At 37.9% G+C, this 15,796-nt stretch overlaps 1 protein-coding gene across 7 annotated transcripts in view; it reads left to right on the forward strand.

Annotated features, from left to right (window-relative positions):
• The window catches only part of tfeb (transcription factor EB), a 41,011-nt gene extending 25,426 nt beyond the window's left edge, over nt 1-15,585 (forward strand). For 6 of the 7 annotated variants that reach the window (XM_058790716.1, XM_058790718.1, XM_058790715.1 and 3 more), the window contains 8 exons: nt 1,691-1,962; nt 5,487-5,774; nt 6,502-6,594; nt 9,444-9,561; nt 10,136-10,192; nt 10,723-10,798; nt 10,910-11,057; nt 12,109-15,585. In XM_058790716.1, coding sequence (XP_058646699.1) covers nt 1,691-1,962; nt 5,487-5,774; nt 6,502-6,594; nt 9,444-9,561; nt 10,136-10,192; nt 10,723-10,798; nt 10,910-11,057; nt 12,109-12,651 — 1,595 coding nt within the window. In that variant the 3' untranslated portion in view covers nt 12,652-15,585. The remainder of the gene's footprint in view (nt 1-1,690; nt 1,963-5,486; nt 5,775-6,501; nt 6,595-9,443; nt 9,562-10,135; nt 10,193-10,722; nt 10,799-10,909; nt 11,058-12,108) is intronic. The other variant, XM_058790712.1, reaches the window with a different exon arrangement.
• Nucleotides 15,586-15,796: the final 211 nt, after the last annotated feature.

Consider the following 15,796-nt stretch of genomic DNA (forward strand, 5'->3'; position numbering starts at 1 on the left):
ATCTTTGCAGTGAAAATTTGGCATTAGAGTATTTTTAGAAAAATAATAATTTATCTCTAGTGCCACATTCATATCTTATCTTGCCTTATTAAGTTTGAAATCAAATATCAGCAGGTTATCAAACACCCCGGTGGTCTGGTTCTGTTGCACATCAGTCCATCTGTTTGCGAGACAGTCCGTCCCAAAGCTCCGCTCTCCTGGAACTGAGTCAACCTCTGGCAACTGCCCTGGTGACAAAGCCTGAAAGTGTTCACTGACCAGTGTGAACCACAAAGCTTGTAGTGTGCGTGCCCCCCTCCACTGCTGAAATGTACACTGTGGGCTAAATACTGCTTCAGTGCCATCTCAATAGGAGCTGCTTTGCTTATTGTACCTCTAGTACAATAAGCTTTTCTCTATAGGCGGCCCAGTCCCTTTCCACAGTATAGTTTGTGATGTGGTTCTACTGCGATGCACCAGACAGGCCTCAGATGGCTTTATCTAACATAGCGTGCATACTCGGCACCCCATCTTTTTCAATAAATACACTTAAATTCCAGTTCCTTTTTGTATTTTAGCAGCAATGTCTTCAATAACAGCAAAGTCATGCTTGTTTGCATATTGGTCTTCTGTAGCACCCCAAAAAGAGGAACTCTTTCACTTAGGGACTCCCCAGGACCGCAGAAGAAACAGGGTGTGGGCCTTTCTGTTTTGTGGGGTGAGGAGGTTTTGGAGGCATTTCCAAATAGAAAAGGCTACTCACATGAGCTTCAATAGAAAAGAAAAACACCACCTGATCCTCACATGACTTCCCCATCACACTCATCGTTACTTCTGAGAATGTATTTATTTAGAGCCATCAGTCTTCTTGTAGAATGGAGCACTGCTCTAATGAAAAATGCCATAGGCTGTTGATAAACTTATGGGCAATTTGAGGACATCCAAATGACATTATGAGTCAAATTTGAATATAATATTACATGCCTAAAATTCTCTGTTTTTTTGGGTTACCATTTCTTTCTTCTTTTTTTTTTTGCCTAGCTACATGATTTATTGTACCTTTTTAAATATGTAAATCCACAGTCTATAAATTAACTTATTAAATAGAAATTTTTTGTTATAAAGACCGTGAACAGAAAGAGGGGGCCCCACTCCCTACCTCGCACCGGGCCTCGCATAGGCTAAGGACAGCCCTGTTGGTGCTGCTTTATAAAACTTTTGAAAGAAAGAAAACTCTTACAAAGGCTATATTTTTGTCTTTACAAAAACACAGTAAAAACATTAATATTGTGAAATTTTTAATGTTTTCAAATAACGTTTTTCATATTATATTTTCTAAGATTGAAAGTTTTTGAAAGAAGTATTTTATGCTCATCAAGGCTGCATTTAAAATATCAGCAATCAAAATACAGTAAAATATCAGTAAAGGGTAAAAAAAAATTTAAATACAGTAAAATGTAATTTTTATATTTTTATCTATTTTAAAATGTAATTTATTCCTCTTTTGCAAGCAGAATTTTTGGAAATCTTTCTAATATGCTGATTTGGTGCTCGAAACATTTCTTATTGCTATCAACGTTGAAAAACATTTGCTGGATAATATGATGGAAACTGCTTTTTTCAGGATTCTTTGAATAGAAAGTGCAAAAACCTACATTTGTTAGAAATCCATTTACTTCATATTCACTTCCTCTAACTATTTCCTTTGTAGACACCCCACCACTCTTCGGGCTGGACTGCACGGTGACAGCAGCCCGCCCCCCGCGTCCCCCAGCCATGTCGTCACGCATCGGCCTGCGCCTGCAGCTCATGCGGGACCAAATGCAGCAGGAGGAGCAGCGGGAGCGGGAGCGGCAGCAGCAACAGGCAGCATCCATGCATTACATGCAGAACCGCATGCCAGGCCCACCAGCACCCTCGCCAGCCATCAGCGCACCAACACACTTTCAGTCGCCCATGCAGGTGCCTGTTGAAGTATTAAAGGTAGGCATATCCATCAGCTTATGTGACCGTATCTCACATTCATGCATTTAGCAGACACTTTTATCCAAAACAAGTTAGAAAAAAGGGGAAGAAAAGCAATTCATCAAAGAGCCAGCAATAATGCCAGGTCGTGTGACCACATTAACTAGTATGAGTCATCCATCGAAACCTGTCATGAGTGCAAGAGATTTTTTATTTTTGTGGAAATACTTTGCTAAGACTGATTATTAGAGGGATGTGCTCTCTCCCTTAAATCTCACCAAATTCCCTCTAATCATCGTGCAGTTCTGTGTTTCGGGGTATGAATGAGCTTCCCCATGAGACCCTAATCTTGCTTTCCATTGGGTAGTCTGGTGCTCTGGCCACCTTAGTGGTCCCAACAGGATGAATGGGTTTTAAGGAGTGCACGAAGACCAAATTAGGCAAGATTAGGTCCTCCGGTAATCTCCTCTCGTTTTGCGTTGAAAGAGTAGTGGCAAAGTCCAGAAGTCAGTGGGTCATGCAGGACTGACCACGGCTGTAGTGTGCTGGATTACATTTCAACTAAGATCAAAAACAAAGCAAGGAATATTTGTAGAAGAATGCGGTGGAACGGCAGCCAGGTAAGAGGAAAAAGACAGCGAAGAGGGGCCGGTGTGACACAACTTATTTAGAGATAACACACAGGAAGACATTCTTACATCTGACATGCTTCTGTGTGATTGTGCCATTGTTTTCCTGGATTGTTATCAGTTAGTTTAAAGAAAACAATTCTGCGCTCAGCGTACATGCATTGAATTTTGAGTTTGGGGGTGTGTGATGTTATGAAACTTTGTATTGCACCTACATGGTGTTTTTTTTTTTTTTTTTTTTTATTATTATTTTTCAGATTTCTCTTTTTTTTTTTTTTTTTTTTTTTCTTTCATTCTGATTTCAAAGCCTGACAGAAAGCCCCACAGTTTTTTGGAACTGTAAAGCTTCTTGTGCTCCTTTGAATAGACCGTCAAGTTACTTGCTCAACTTTGTTTGTGTAACCAGAAACATTAAGGTTTGTTCAACTTCCTCCAAGACAGTAATCTCTGACAAATTAACTGAATCATTCAAACTGAACTTCAGATTTAGGAAGTGTTGACAATAGAGAAAGAGACTGACAATCATTTTGACTGGCATTTTGTATCGACATTTAGAATTTTCAACTTAATTATCAGTTCGTAAAAAACAGTAATAGGAATACTAATATAATTAATAATAATAAAAATAGAATGCATATTGTGATGTTATTGTTACACTTTAAGATTATTTATTTGCGTTAAAAAGCAGAAATTAAGCCAGTAAGATGTTATTAAAAGATGTCTCACCAAGAATGCATTTATTAACTGTTTTCTACATTAATCTGTTTTAAAATGTAATTTATTCTTGTGATGGTACAGCTGAATCCTTCAGAAATCATTCTGATATGCTTATTTGGTGCTCAAGAAACTTTTCTAAGCTGCTTAATATTTTTGTGGAAACCATGATAAATTTTTTTTCAGGATTCTTTGTTTATAAAGTCCAAAATAACAACATTGAAATTTAAATCTTGTGTAACATAAATGTCTTTACTGATCAGTTCACTGCATCCTTGCTGAAAAAAAACTTTTTTTACTTGCTCCAACATGTGTGTTAATCTTAAAGTGAAACTGCTTGGACTGGGATTGAATAATTTGGGAGCTGAAGTGTAAAGGCTTTCATCCACTAATCCTGTGGCTTGTTTTCATTCAGGAATGTGGTATTATAGCTAATATTTTCCTTCGGCATACAGACACAGTTTTGTCGATATGCATGCTTGCTAGAATGTGAGCACAGTCATGCATACGTGCACAGGCAATATGTTGTTTTATTAACACTTAAATCCATTTTTCTTTTCATCAGTGCACATCTGTTGCACATTTTGTTAAATGTCAGTTTTGTGTCCTGAATCACTCGGTTAAAGTCAGTCTGGCTTTGAAGTGAAAGAATGAGGCCAGTCCGGTCAGTCGTAACTCGTAATCATTCTGAACCTCCATCTGCAGGTGCCTGTGTGATTCAGTGAGCCTCTGGAGGCTCTTTCTGGCACCTGCGTGCCCTGTACATGCCTAGATTTAAACCCCACACTTACATAACAATCTATAACTGTGGCTTTGAAACATAGCTGGCTGAGCCTGGAGGCTTTGGCTTGATTTTATTTGTAATGTGCAGTGGTGACAGTAAAAACACTGTACTTCCACTGGAAGAGTAAGTTATGAGATGTGATGGTGCCAGATGGTGCACACTTTTCTTTCTTTTTTTTAAACTGTGTTTAATATTCAATGTGTGGGTTTAGAAAATGCAAGTCATTGTATTCTTACAGTTTTTATGTCAGTCAAAAGTAGTTCCACTACCATTCAAAAGTTTGGAGTTAGTATAATCTTTTATTTTATTTTTTGAAGTCTCTTATGCTCACCCAGGGTTGCATTTGTTTGATCAAAAATACAGTAAAACAGCAATATTGTGGAATATTATTACAATTTATAACAACTGTATTTAATTTATTTTAAATTAGTGCTGTCAAACGATTAATTACATCCAAAATGAAAGTTTTTGTTTACATAATATATATGTGTGTGTGTGTGTGTGTGTGTGTGTGTGTGTGTGTGTGCGCGTTTTTGTGAAAAGTCAGGACATAGATTTGTATAATGACAAAGGTATGACATAGGTATTACAAGGTGAAGGTGACTTTTCAGGACATTGACCCATGTCCCCACTTTTCAAAACGCTTATAAATCATACAGAGTGAGGTTTTTTTGGGGAAAGTTGAAATGCACAGTTTCCTGTAAGGGGTAGGTTTAGGTGTAGGGCAATAGCACAAACAGTAAGTACAGTATAAAAACCATTATGCCTATGGGATGTCCCCACTTTTCACAAAAACGAACGTGTGTGTACTGTGTATATTTATTATGTGTATATATAAATACACACACATGCATGTATGTATGCATGTATGTATGTATGTATGTATGTCAGAAAAATTGTTTATATATTAAATAAATAATATAAATTATATGAATACAAATATATACATGTAAATATTTTCTAAATATATACTGTATGTGTGTGTATTTATATGTACATAATAAATATACACAGTATACACACACACATTATGTAAAGAAAAACTTTCATTGTGGATGTGATTAATTGTTTGACAGCACTATTTTAAATGTAATTTATTCCTGTGAAAGCTGCTTTTTCAGCAACCATTATGTCTTCAGTGTCACATGATCCTTTAGTAATCATTCTAATATGCTGATTTGGTGCTCAAGAAACATTTCCTCTTATTTTCAATGTTATATTTATTTAGGATTCTTTGACCAATAGAAATTTAAGAAGAACAACGTTTATTCAAAATAGAAATCTTTTGTAACATTATAAATGTCTTTACTGAATGTGTCCTTGCTGAATAAAAGTACTAATTTCTTAAAAAAAAAAATCGTACTGACCCCAAACTTTTGGATAGCTGTGTACTATATTATATTATATGTTTACAGGTGCAGACCCATCTTGAGAACCCCACAGACTACCACATTCGCCAGTCGCAGCGGCAGCAAGTCAAGGAGTATCTGTCCACCACATACGCCACCAAGCAGGCTGTGCATGCGGTCACAAGCTTGGTACAGCCCTCTCCACCCACCATGCCCCAGGGTCAGACAGGATCCGTCCCACCAACCATGCCCTCTCCCTGCATGCGCACTGAGCAGCTCATGACCTCTGCTGGGAACAGCGCACCCAACAGTCCCATGGCCATGCTCAACATTGGCTCCAACCATGAGAATGAGGTAGTTCAGCGTTTCTTCATTTTCACACGGTTGTGGTTGCAATCATGTCTAGGCATGTTTGATATGAACACTTTTCCCATAACATGTCCTTACATTCATCATGATTCTGTTGATGATTTTGTTGTTGTTTAATTTACAGTTAGTATGTATTTTGCAGTTTTATATTTAGCACCATGGTTCCTCTTTGAGTTCACAGAAATCTAACGTTTAGTAAATGACAAAGTCTTGCTCATCTCTCATACATTTATGATTTTTTGGTGGGTGTTATTTGCTCAAGTGCACACAAAGGTCGGGGTGTTAACTAACTAAACTTCATTGTTATTGGCGTTTAAGTGGCCACTTATGGCCGTGGAGGTATAATTTAAGATTAAAGAGTGACAGGGAACCCTAGGCAGGACGGCCCTTTGGAATAGAGCAGACTTTGGTCCTTCCTTCCTTCCTCTGCTCCCAGTGCCACCAAATCCTATGGGATCCTAAGTGAATGTGTGCTTGTGGCATACTAACAGCCTTTGTGAGCTAAACTACACAAGGATAATGTCTGTAGGACTGTTAAGAGGAATACATCTTTCATTGGTAATTTCTAGAAAATGTTTTCCTTTGGATATTGTGTTATTTTGAAGAATTTACGGAGAAAATCTTTAGTAATCAAAAGAAAAGTGTACCTACTTTGTAGAATGCAAATGTACAAGGTGTCTAAAATTCTCCTTATGGATTTGTTTTGGACAAGATGGATGAAGTTATTGATGACATCATCAGCCTGCAGTCCAGTTATGATGACATCCAGGCTTATATTGACCCCGTGGTCCAGATGCCAAACACAGTAAGTAACTGCTTCACTCAGTTCGGGCCTTTTATTCGTTGACATTACCGCCTGTGACTAATACAGATCGCTGAATCCCAGGAGGTAAGTAGAAAATTGAGTGAATAATTCCTGTTTATGATGTACAGGCTGTGTCTTATTGCCGCTGAATAGCTCTATTTTTGAAACCCCCGCAACCTTGTATATTAACAATGGAGGAATTATACTGGATCCATTTGTTGTGCTGCTTTTTATCAGGGTTATAGGGATGAAAAGCATCTTTGTCTGATTACCAAAAGTCACGTCTAATTATAGCAAAGCACCGTCTCAGAAAAATGATGCAACTGTTTTTCTCTCATGCGACCTCAAAACGACTTATTTTCTGTTTAGACTCATCGAGAACTTTGCCAGCTGAATTTTCTGTGCTCGATTTATTGGATAACCAGTATTAGGACCTTGCCAGCTTCCTTCAGCATGTCTCGGGGGAAATGTTTTAAGTATTTAAAGTGTTTAATTGACTTAAAATTGTGGCCTGATTCACTCAAGGAAAGACATTGTGTTGGGAATCAGGAAAGTGGGAGCACTGTGCTTTGTATTTAAAGTAACTGCCCGACATTAACAATTAAGCCGCTCTCAGTTAGAGTTCAACTTGTTTACAAGGCATTTCGTGAAGGTGGGGAAGCAGGGGGGAGGTTTGGGAGAGAGAGAGAGGGCTGGGGAGGGGAGGCTGAAAGTCCAGATAGGGGAAAGTTCAGTGTTTAGTTGTTAAGAGAAAGTAGAAGAGAGAAGGTCCCGGTGCAGCTCAGGTTAGTCTCTCCGGGGAGGTTGAGGGTGAACGACAAGGGTGTGCAGCTATGAGAGATTCAGAGGCCAATATGAAAGACACAAATAAAACTTATGCCATCGTAGAGGTTATCGATGGAGAGAAGATTCAGCTGGTAAGGCCCATCACTCTCCTTCTTTCAGGCTGATATTGGGTAGGAAGTGGGGTGGGAGGGGGTTGTTTAGTCTTGCATTCTGTGCGTTGTTTTCCTGGAAACTAGAGCGACTAGAAAGAAAGAGCACATGCCTTGGGCACTTTAAGGACACCGGTAACCTTGCCACACACATTTAGCCGTAGGCTTATAGCATTGCTCATATATCGGTAAATGCCTTGTTGTTTATGGCTGCTGTTTATGTGGACCTGCAGGAGAGCAACTGAGTACAACTGTTTCAACTGTTAAAGGCATAGTTCACCCATAAATGAAAATTCTGTCATCATTTACTCACCCAAATGGCATGAACCAAAACCCTTCCACACAATGGAAGTCAGTGGGGTTCAAAGTTGTTTTGGAACCCACTGATTTTCTTTGTATAGAAAAAAAAGTATGTCTGTTGTCTTCAAATTATTTGTTCCACAAAAGGAAGACAAGTCATTTATGATAGATTTCTTAGAAGTCCTTGTTATTGTTGTTATATTTCAATTATATTGCCTTTTTTAATAGTATTGATTTTACAGTATGGAGTGAGTGCATTTGACTGATTTTTATTTTTTATTTTTTCTGATTGGTCAGCATTCTCGGGGATCTGTTTTTCATTGTAACGATTGATCTTTGGTTCTAGACTCTCTGATTTGGTCTCCTGCATATAGGAATCATCATGCATAAGTAAATGCTGCTGTTTTTTTGCCAGAAACATATTTACCTGAATTAGTCCTGTATGTTGCCATTTTTCCCTACCAACTTTTCTGTATGCAAAGGTTTTCATTGATAAATGGCCTTATTAAGCTTATCCACAGAACAATTAAATCCCTAATACTTGTGGAAAAAATGCAAACGTGATGAATAATCTCAAATTTGATGTATATAAGGGACATCGGCCACTTTGCTCAATATTTAGTGTGCAATCTATATTTTTTCAGAGGGAAATTAGGGATTTTAAAGGTCAGAAGAGACATCGGGGTTCAAAGGCCGCCTCTGACCCTGTTGACCATGTCCCTCCATTGATCACTGTTTCTTTGATCAGTGATTTAAAGCCTCTAGAGATGAAATTCCCAAAATCAATAGGACGTCAAACACTTTGCATTGTGCATACATGTATTTTGAATCATTGGCATTGTTTGTCGGGAAGCGGTGTTCACAAGTTCACACCCTCTCTTATACACTTCGTTTATCACATTCAAAATGCTTAAAGAGCCATTTCTGTGGCTTGCTTCACTGAAGTATTGAAAAACACAAGGCGTAAGGTGATGACAGGCATGCGTTTGACCAGAAATAGTGGCTTCACTTTGCATAACGGGCTTCCCTCTCTGACTTTTTACTGTTGATTTGTGTTTGTTTGGCTTCGTGCTTCACAGTAGCCTCTGTGATAAGGTATCTGAGCTGTCATGGCTCATTAGGAGCTCAGAGCTGGCTTGCTTACAATTATACTAAGACACTAAGATGGAATAAAAGATACAACTAGAATAAAACCATAAAGACTTAGATAAGAAAGAGCATAGTCAATCATTTCTCTCACCCAGAAGCAATAACCGAGTGTGATATTTTTTGTGTTTTATCTCCGGTATCTCTAGCGTTTATGGCTTTGCTTTAGAGATAAGCTGAGTGTTTATTGGGTATCTAGTGATTGTGATGATTTACCAGGGTTACGCTGAATATAACTTCATAAAAATGCCATTTGGAAGACAAACTAGTTGCATCTTGCTGTCTGGATGGCAGTAAGGACATGCAGCAGTAGTCTTCTGATATAGGGTAATATTTTGGTCAGAATAGTTGAAAATTCACTGTGCTCATGATATGTAATGCAAAGAAAATTTTGTCTTTGCAACTTTAAATGCTGTTGTTGTCTTCCAACTCACCAAGATGCATGTATATCTCTTTTGTGCGCTATAGCTTCCACTGTCCAGCAGCCATTTGGATGTGTACATGGGGCCAGGTATGTCCGGATCAGCTATCGCCATGACCAGCAACTCCTGCCCTGCCAACCTGGCCATCAAGAGAGAACTGTCAGGTAGAACTATCTGTAGAGTCATACAAAAGAGTACTGCTGCACATACAAACACTATTTAAATGTATCTTATCTTTATTAATGGTATATAACATGAAAAACACATTTAGAGTATCTAAATGTTTACTGGCTACTGTATACCTGTTAACAGTGGTTGTACTGTAAGTGATATGACTGACATGAATTATGGGACACAACCGTGACATCAGTGTCACAAAGGAAATTGTTAGATCATACTTACATCTTTTTTACATTTACATTTTACTTTTTTACGTTTACATCTTGAGAAACCTTATGCACAGTTATATTCTAATGTGTTGACATACTAACCTAATAAAAACAACAGAAAATTGAGCAGAGCTTACTGTAAACAACATTGCTTTACAAGAGAGAATGAGAGATGAGAGAAACTATTACATAACCCTGCTGGATAAAATTTAAGCAAAGTTTCACCGTTCCAAAGAAATGTCCCTGATTGCCACTATTACAAAAGATCAGAAATTTAGCATTTGCATGTATTGCAAAACATGTTGATCATATTAGTTGATTTAACGTACTGCCTTTTGTTTTTGGCAAGATGCTGAAGCTCGTGCAGTGGCTAAAGAAAGGCAGAAGAAAGACAACCATAACCTGAGTGAGTATGCGCTTGCCCCCCCTCATTTCTTTCAGTTTATAACCGTTCACAGTTTAAAGTACACTTGCTCTGCTAGTGCCCTGCCATTGACACCCCCTGTCACCACAACCTCCGGGCAAATCCAGCTGACAGTGCACTACACTTTGGTCCATCGTTAACTCGGACAGATCCTGCTGCCGTGGCATTAAAATGTAATTGCCTGTGACATTTCACAAGTATTGGAGTTGTACAATAAGGCAGTAATTCTGCAAAGCTTTGCTAAGCTTGGCCTGTTCCCAAATACTTTGGGTTAAGATGGTATATAGTGCCATATCTTTAGCATCATAAACAATTTACACGCAGAGACAGAACCGGCTACCTCATTTCCCATCATTATTGAAAGATTGAGTCAGAAAACAAATAAAAAAAAAAACATGATGGTCAAGGTCAGACAAAAAGGAAGCAATCATGCTGCAGAATTGAAAGTCTCCTAATACTACTAATCGTTAGTATAACTATACTAACAACCTCTTTTTTTTTTTATTCTTTAGTTGAAAGGAGGAGAAGGTTTAACATCAATGATCGAATTAAGGAGCTGGGCACCATGATCCCCAAAACCAATGACCTGTAAGTTTTTGTTAATTTGAGAAAATAAATGATTTAATTTAATCCTGGCCAGATGTGAATTTTGCAGGACAGTTCTGTTTGGAGACATTAACCGTCACCTCTTGTGTTCAGGGATGTGCGCTGGAATAAAGGCACTATTCTAAGGGCCTCTGTGGAATATATTAAACGCATGCAGAAGGACATCCACAGAACCAGAGAGGTGGAGAACAACTTCAGGAGGATGGAGATGGCCAACAAACAGCTGTGGCTCCGCATTCAGGTGAACATTCATTCAGCATTTACGTGACAGCCATTATCACAAAATAAAACCTAAGGCTTAAAGCATCCGCTAAGAATAATAGTCTACTACAGCCTGGAAAGCAGTTGACCTAGCAACAAGATGATCATTTAACATGTCTTTAGTGTAAAGTTTTTCTCCTTTTTCTTCCTAGCTCTTTCTATTTTGTTTTCATGTCTATGCAAGTTTGGGGGCAGTTTTTTTTCCCATAAAATTAATGTTTATTCAGCAAGGATGCGTTAAATTAATCAAAAGTGACAGTAAAAACATTTATAATGTTACAAAAGATTTCCATTTCATATAAATGCTGTTCTTGTGAGCTTCCTGTTCATCACGAAATACTGAAAAAAATATTAAGCAGCACAACTGCTTTCAACATTGCTTATAATAAGAAAAGTTTCTTGAGCCTTATTAGGGATGTGTGATAGTAAAATTCAGTCTGATAGTGTTAGGCCGCTTATTGCTTTTATGTTATGGCCAATAAAATTAAAACACTAAAAACGAAATCAGTCATTTCAAAAGCTATAAGTGAATTTAGACATCGTAACATTATAATATGGAGTATGAAAAACAGATTTGCTAAAAAGTATGTTACAGTGTTATTAGTGATTTGAAAGATAAAATTTAAATTAGCGTTAAATAACAGCACAAGTAATCTAAATGTAAAAATAGGGGAAATGGCCATGGAAAAGTAAATACAAAATATACTGTAGAATAGTTCATTAAAACTACAACCATACACATTTTTGTTACTTTAAATATTAACAGAAATAAAGTAAAATACTTATTTTATTTCAGCTAGATGCCAAGGCAGCGTTTCTCATATTTATTTAGTTTAACCTGATATACTAAAATAACAAAAACTGAAATAGAAATAATGGAAAATACTAAATAAAACCTGATTCAAACTATTCATAAAATTATTGTGGTATCTCAATTATACTAAAATACATAAAAATGAGAACTGATATTTTGAGAGATAGTAAACTGATCATGTCATTTTAATTGTGATTTTATTGTGTTCATTCTTCAGGAGCTTGAGAGGCAGGCCCAGATGCACGGCCTCCCCAACAGCTCTCCATCTGGTCTGAACAACACTGAGCTTCAAAACTCCTTCATCAAGCAGGAGAACAGCCCTGAGGAGAACCACCTCTCACACCAGCCCCATCTCCCTCCTCACTACCCCCAGCATCAGCAGCACCAGGGTCAGCCGCAGCCCCGGCCCCACACTCAGCTCCACCAGCACCAGCACCAGCACCAGCACCTTCACCCCCAGCCCCCGCTGCAGTATCCAGCCGTGGGCAGCTCCCAGCACTTTGACTATGCCCAGTCGCTGGACTTGTGCGACGGAGGCATCCCAGGATATCAAGATGGCATGGGGGGCATTGGGGATTTCGGCTCGTTGGGCGGAGGTGTTGCGCCCATGGGAAAGAAGAACGATCTGGGCTTCTTGCTGATGGAAGAGGCCCTGTCGCCGCTGGGAGGAGACCCGCTGCTGTCCGCCATGTCCCCCGAGGCTTCTGTGGACAGCAGCCGCCGTAGCAGCTTCAGCATTGAGGACTCAGACATACTGTGACCTGGACAGCCTTAGGTGTTGCTGCACAACGTGCATATAATGCGACACACACACACACACACACACACACACACACACACACACACACACACACACAGATGTTGCATTTAGTCTGGCACACTGTTAATGGGGAAAGGTACGATACTGATGCACCCTGCTACACTGAAACAAGAGTTTAGCTACTTTATCTGACATGCTAAGCAAGAAACATGGTTTTAGTTAAATCATGCAACAGTTTTGTTCCACAACTGTCACAGAAACGAAAATCTGCATATGTTGATAAATGCATTATAGACTAACTGAACAAACAGAACTGAGATGCTTGAATTCTATCACCGAGAATTGGCCTATATTGAATGTTTTGTATAAAAAATGTCCTTGGACACATACAGATTGCCATAAAGCCATAGTTCACCCAAAAATGAACATTTTGTAAATTTTCTCAGCCTCATGTTGTTACAAACCTATATTTATTTCTTCTGTTGAACACAAAAGAAGATATTTTGAAGAATGCTGGTAACCAGACAGTTGCTGGTAGCCACTGACTTCCATAGTATGAAAGAAAAAAAAAAAACACTGTGGAAGTCAATAGCTACCAGCAACTGTTTGGTTTCCAACAACATGAGGGTAAGTGTATGATTTTGGGTGAATTATCCCCTGTAAACTTTTACATCCGAACCACTCTTACACTCTCACATTCTTTATCTGTAGAATTATATTTTTTCTGCTTTAATATGTCAGCCATTTCCCACATGTGAGACTGTCACACTCACTTGATGTCCTCTGAATCCAGACAGACGAGATTTTTGGAGGATTTGTTTTTTTTCTCTCTTGAAATATAGGCTACCGCCACATCACAACGCTTGCTGTATCAGAGCAATATGCAAAGGCAGCTTATCCTTAGTTTATCAAAAAGCAGGAAGGAAATGGTTCACACAGCCATGGAAAATATCAAATTGTTTTCTTAATTTAGATTAATAAATTAATACAATCTTAATTAAAAATCATGTGACTTTTAGTCAGTTGTGAGTGAATCATTCTTTTGATTCAGTTCTTTTAAATGAATCGGACAAAAAGATTCACAAAACGGTCTGAATGATTCATTAGCAAATCGGTCTGAATTTGAATGATTTTTAAAAGTCCTAATCCACTAATCACACTGGGGTCCTGGAAAAATCACTCTGAAAGTGCCCTGTAATATCCATGAAAAATATTTTCAGCATGTTTTTTTTTTCATTGATCAGTTTAGGCCATACTCAGTTATGACTGTCCACCGACATGGAGATACTTGGAAAGAAAGCTATCAAAAGAAACCTGCCATATCACCCTAGCATTAGCTGTACACATGCTTTTTTTATGTAGCTGCTGTTGTCAACAATGACGCCAGGCTTCTGTTGGTATAACAGGCCAGACCAGGTGCTAGTGTGACAGTATGTTCAGTGGACGGTGCAGCAGAATGCAGTATGAATTAACCATAAATTAGTCCTGTTGCCACACACACTGCTACTAAGATGCCTTAAAGCCAAGGCCAGATTCTTCAAGAAGCACGGGCTCAAATGCCCATGCTGGCACTCTGTAAAATAAAGCTGACAGCTGTGAGCCCCATTTGCCAAAGTGAAGTTCATACAGCCCAAGGTGCCTTTCAGGAAACCTGGATCAACTTGAAATTTGATCCAGCTTTCGAGCTGTACAGTGAAGGAGTTTGAATATGTAGAAAATATATGTGTATTATTATAGGCTTTCTTTTTTTCTCTCTCTCTCTTCTCAAAGCACTGGAAAAATAATAATAATTTTATTGATATTATAAAGATTTTATGAAGTGAGTTTAATTTCAAATGTTTTATGCCACTAAGCCACTTAAATGTACTTTATCTGTTCTTTTTTTTTATTTTTAAATTTTTCTAAAAACAATTTTTACTATATCACTGCCGAGCCATTGAAATATAAAAATATTTCTGCCATTCTATTATAAGTGCAGAGCCATATTTTTTTTTTTTGTACAAAATCGTTAAAACACATTAGGCTTTATGAGATTAAAAGAACATATGTAATGTTGTTTTTGTATTGATTTTATTCCTTTTTTTAAGAAAAAGACATTTGAGGAAACGTGATACTGTTGAGTGATGATTCATTGTTCATTCAGTTTTAATTAAAATGTGAATGTGAATTTTATTGTACAGTTAAATCAAGGTGGCTTGTAAACTGCCTGTGTTGAACATGAGCTTTAATAGAACCAATGCGCTGTCCTCAGAAACCGTATGATGCACCTCCAGTGTCTTATTGCCTAACCACCTCTCCTGGTTTTACTGCTTTATTGTTTTAAAGGTACGGTTCATAGGTGCTGAAATGGCACCGTTTAAACCTCATGAATTAGCTTTGAAAATACAGGAGAGACACCGCAGGTGTATTTTATGCATTATTATCACAGGTATATAACAAATTGCTTGGATCATGCCAAGTTAAAACCAGCCGACAACTCTTGATGAGACTTGGTTACTCTATGCAAATCTTTGACTTGGTTAGCTAGAATAGGCATAGTGTAGCGAAATAAGCAAGGGCATTTTGCATAGCATGAAGGGGCTTCAAATTTTGCTTGTGTGACTTTTCTTGTTTTTAGCAATGCACCAGGAATGAGAAGGTTTGCCATTTAAAATGAAGAGAAATCTCTTGAAGTAAAGAGTATGCTTTGGTAAAATATATTGATGATTAAAAAGAAAAGGAAAAAAATATATACACACTTTGGCATTTCATTTTACAGCATGCTGAAAGACTATACAAGGAGAATGTGTCTCAAGTTTTTACCAAAACCCTTTGAAGGCCTTGAGAATGTTTTAGTACTGTGGATGTGTCATGTTTATGGGATTTGCTCTTTCATAAATATCTGGAAAAAAAAATAAATAAAATGGCACCGCACATTAAATGTATTTTAGTTGATGGTATACGGCTTGTGTGTTTTGTGCACTTTTACTGGGTTTTTATGGTCAGGATGTGAGGCGATTCTCTACGGTGCCATGAGAGGGAGCTCTACACCAGCATACTGAATTATGACAGGTAAATGTCTATTTTGTTAATGCTGACTGAATTTGGAATGTTAATAGACTGTACACTGCATACTAATAAAAATAGTAAGTTAAATATAATGCAT

The sequence above is a fragment of the Onychostoma macrolepis genome, chromosome 11, assembly GCF_012432095.1.
Source record: "Onychostoma macrolepis isolate SWU-2019 chromosome 11, ASM1243209v1, whole genome shotgun sequence".
Lineage (NCBI taxonomy): Eukaryota > Metazoa > Chordata > Actinopteri > Cypriniformes > Cyprinidae > Onychostoma > Onychostoma macrolepis.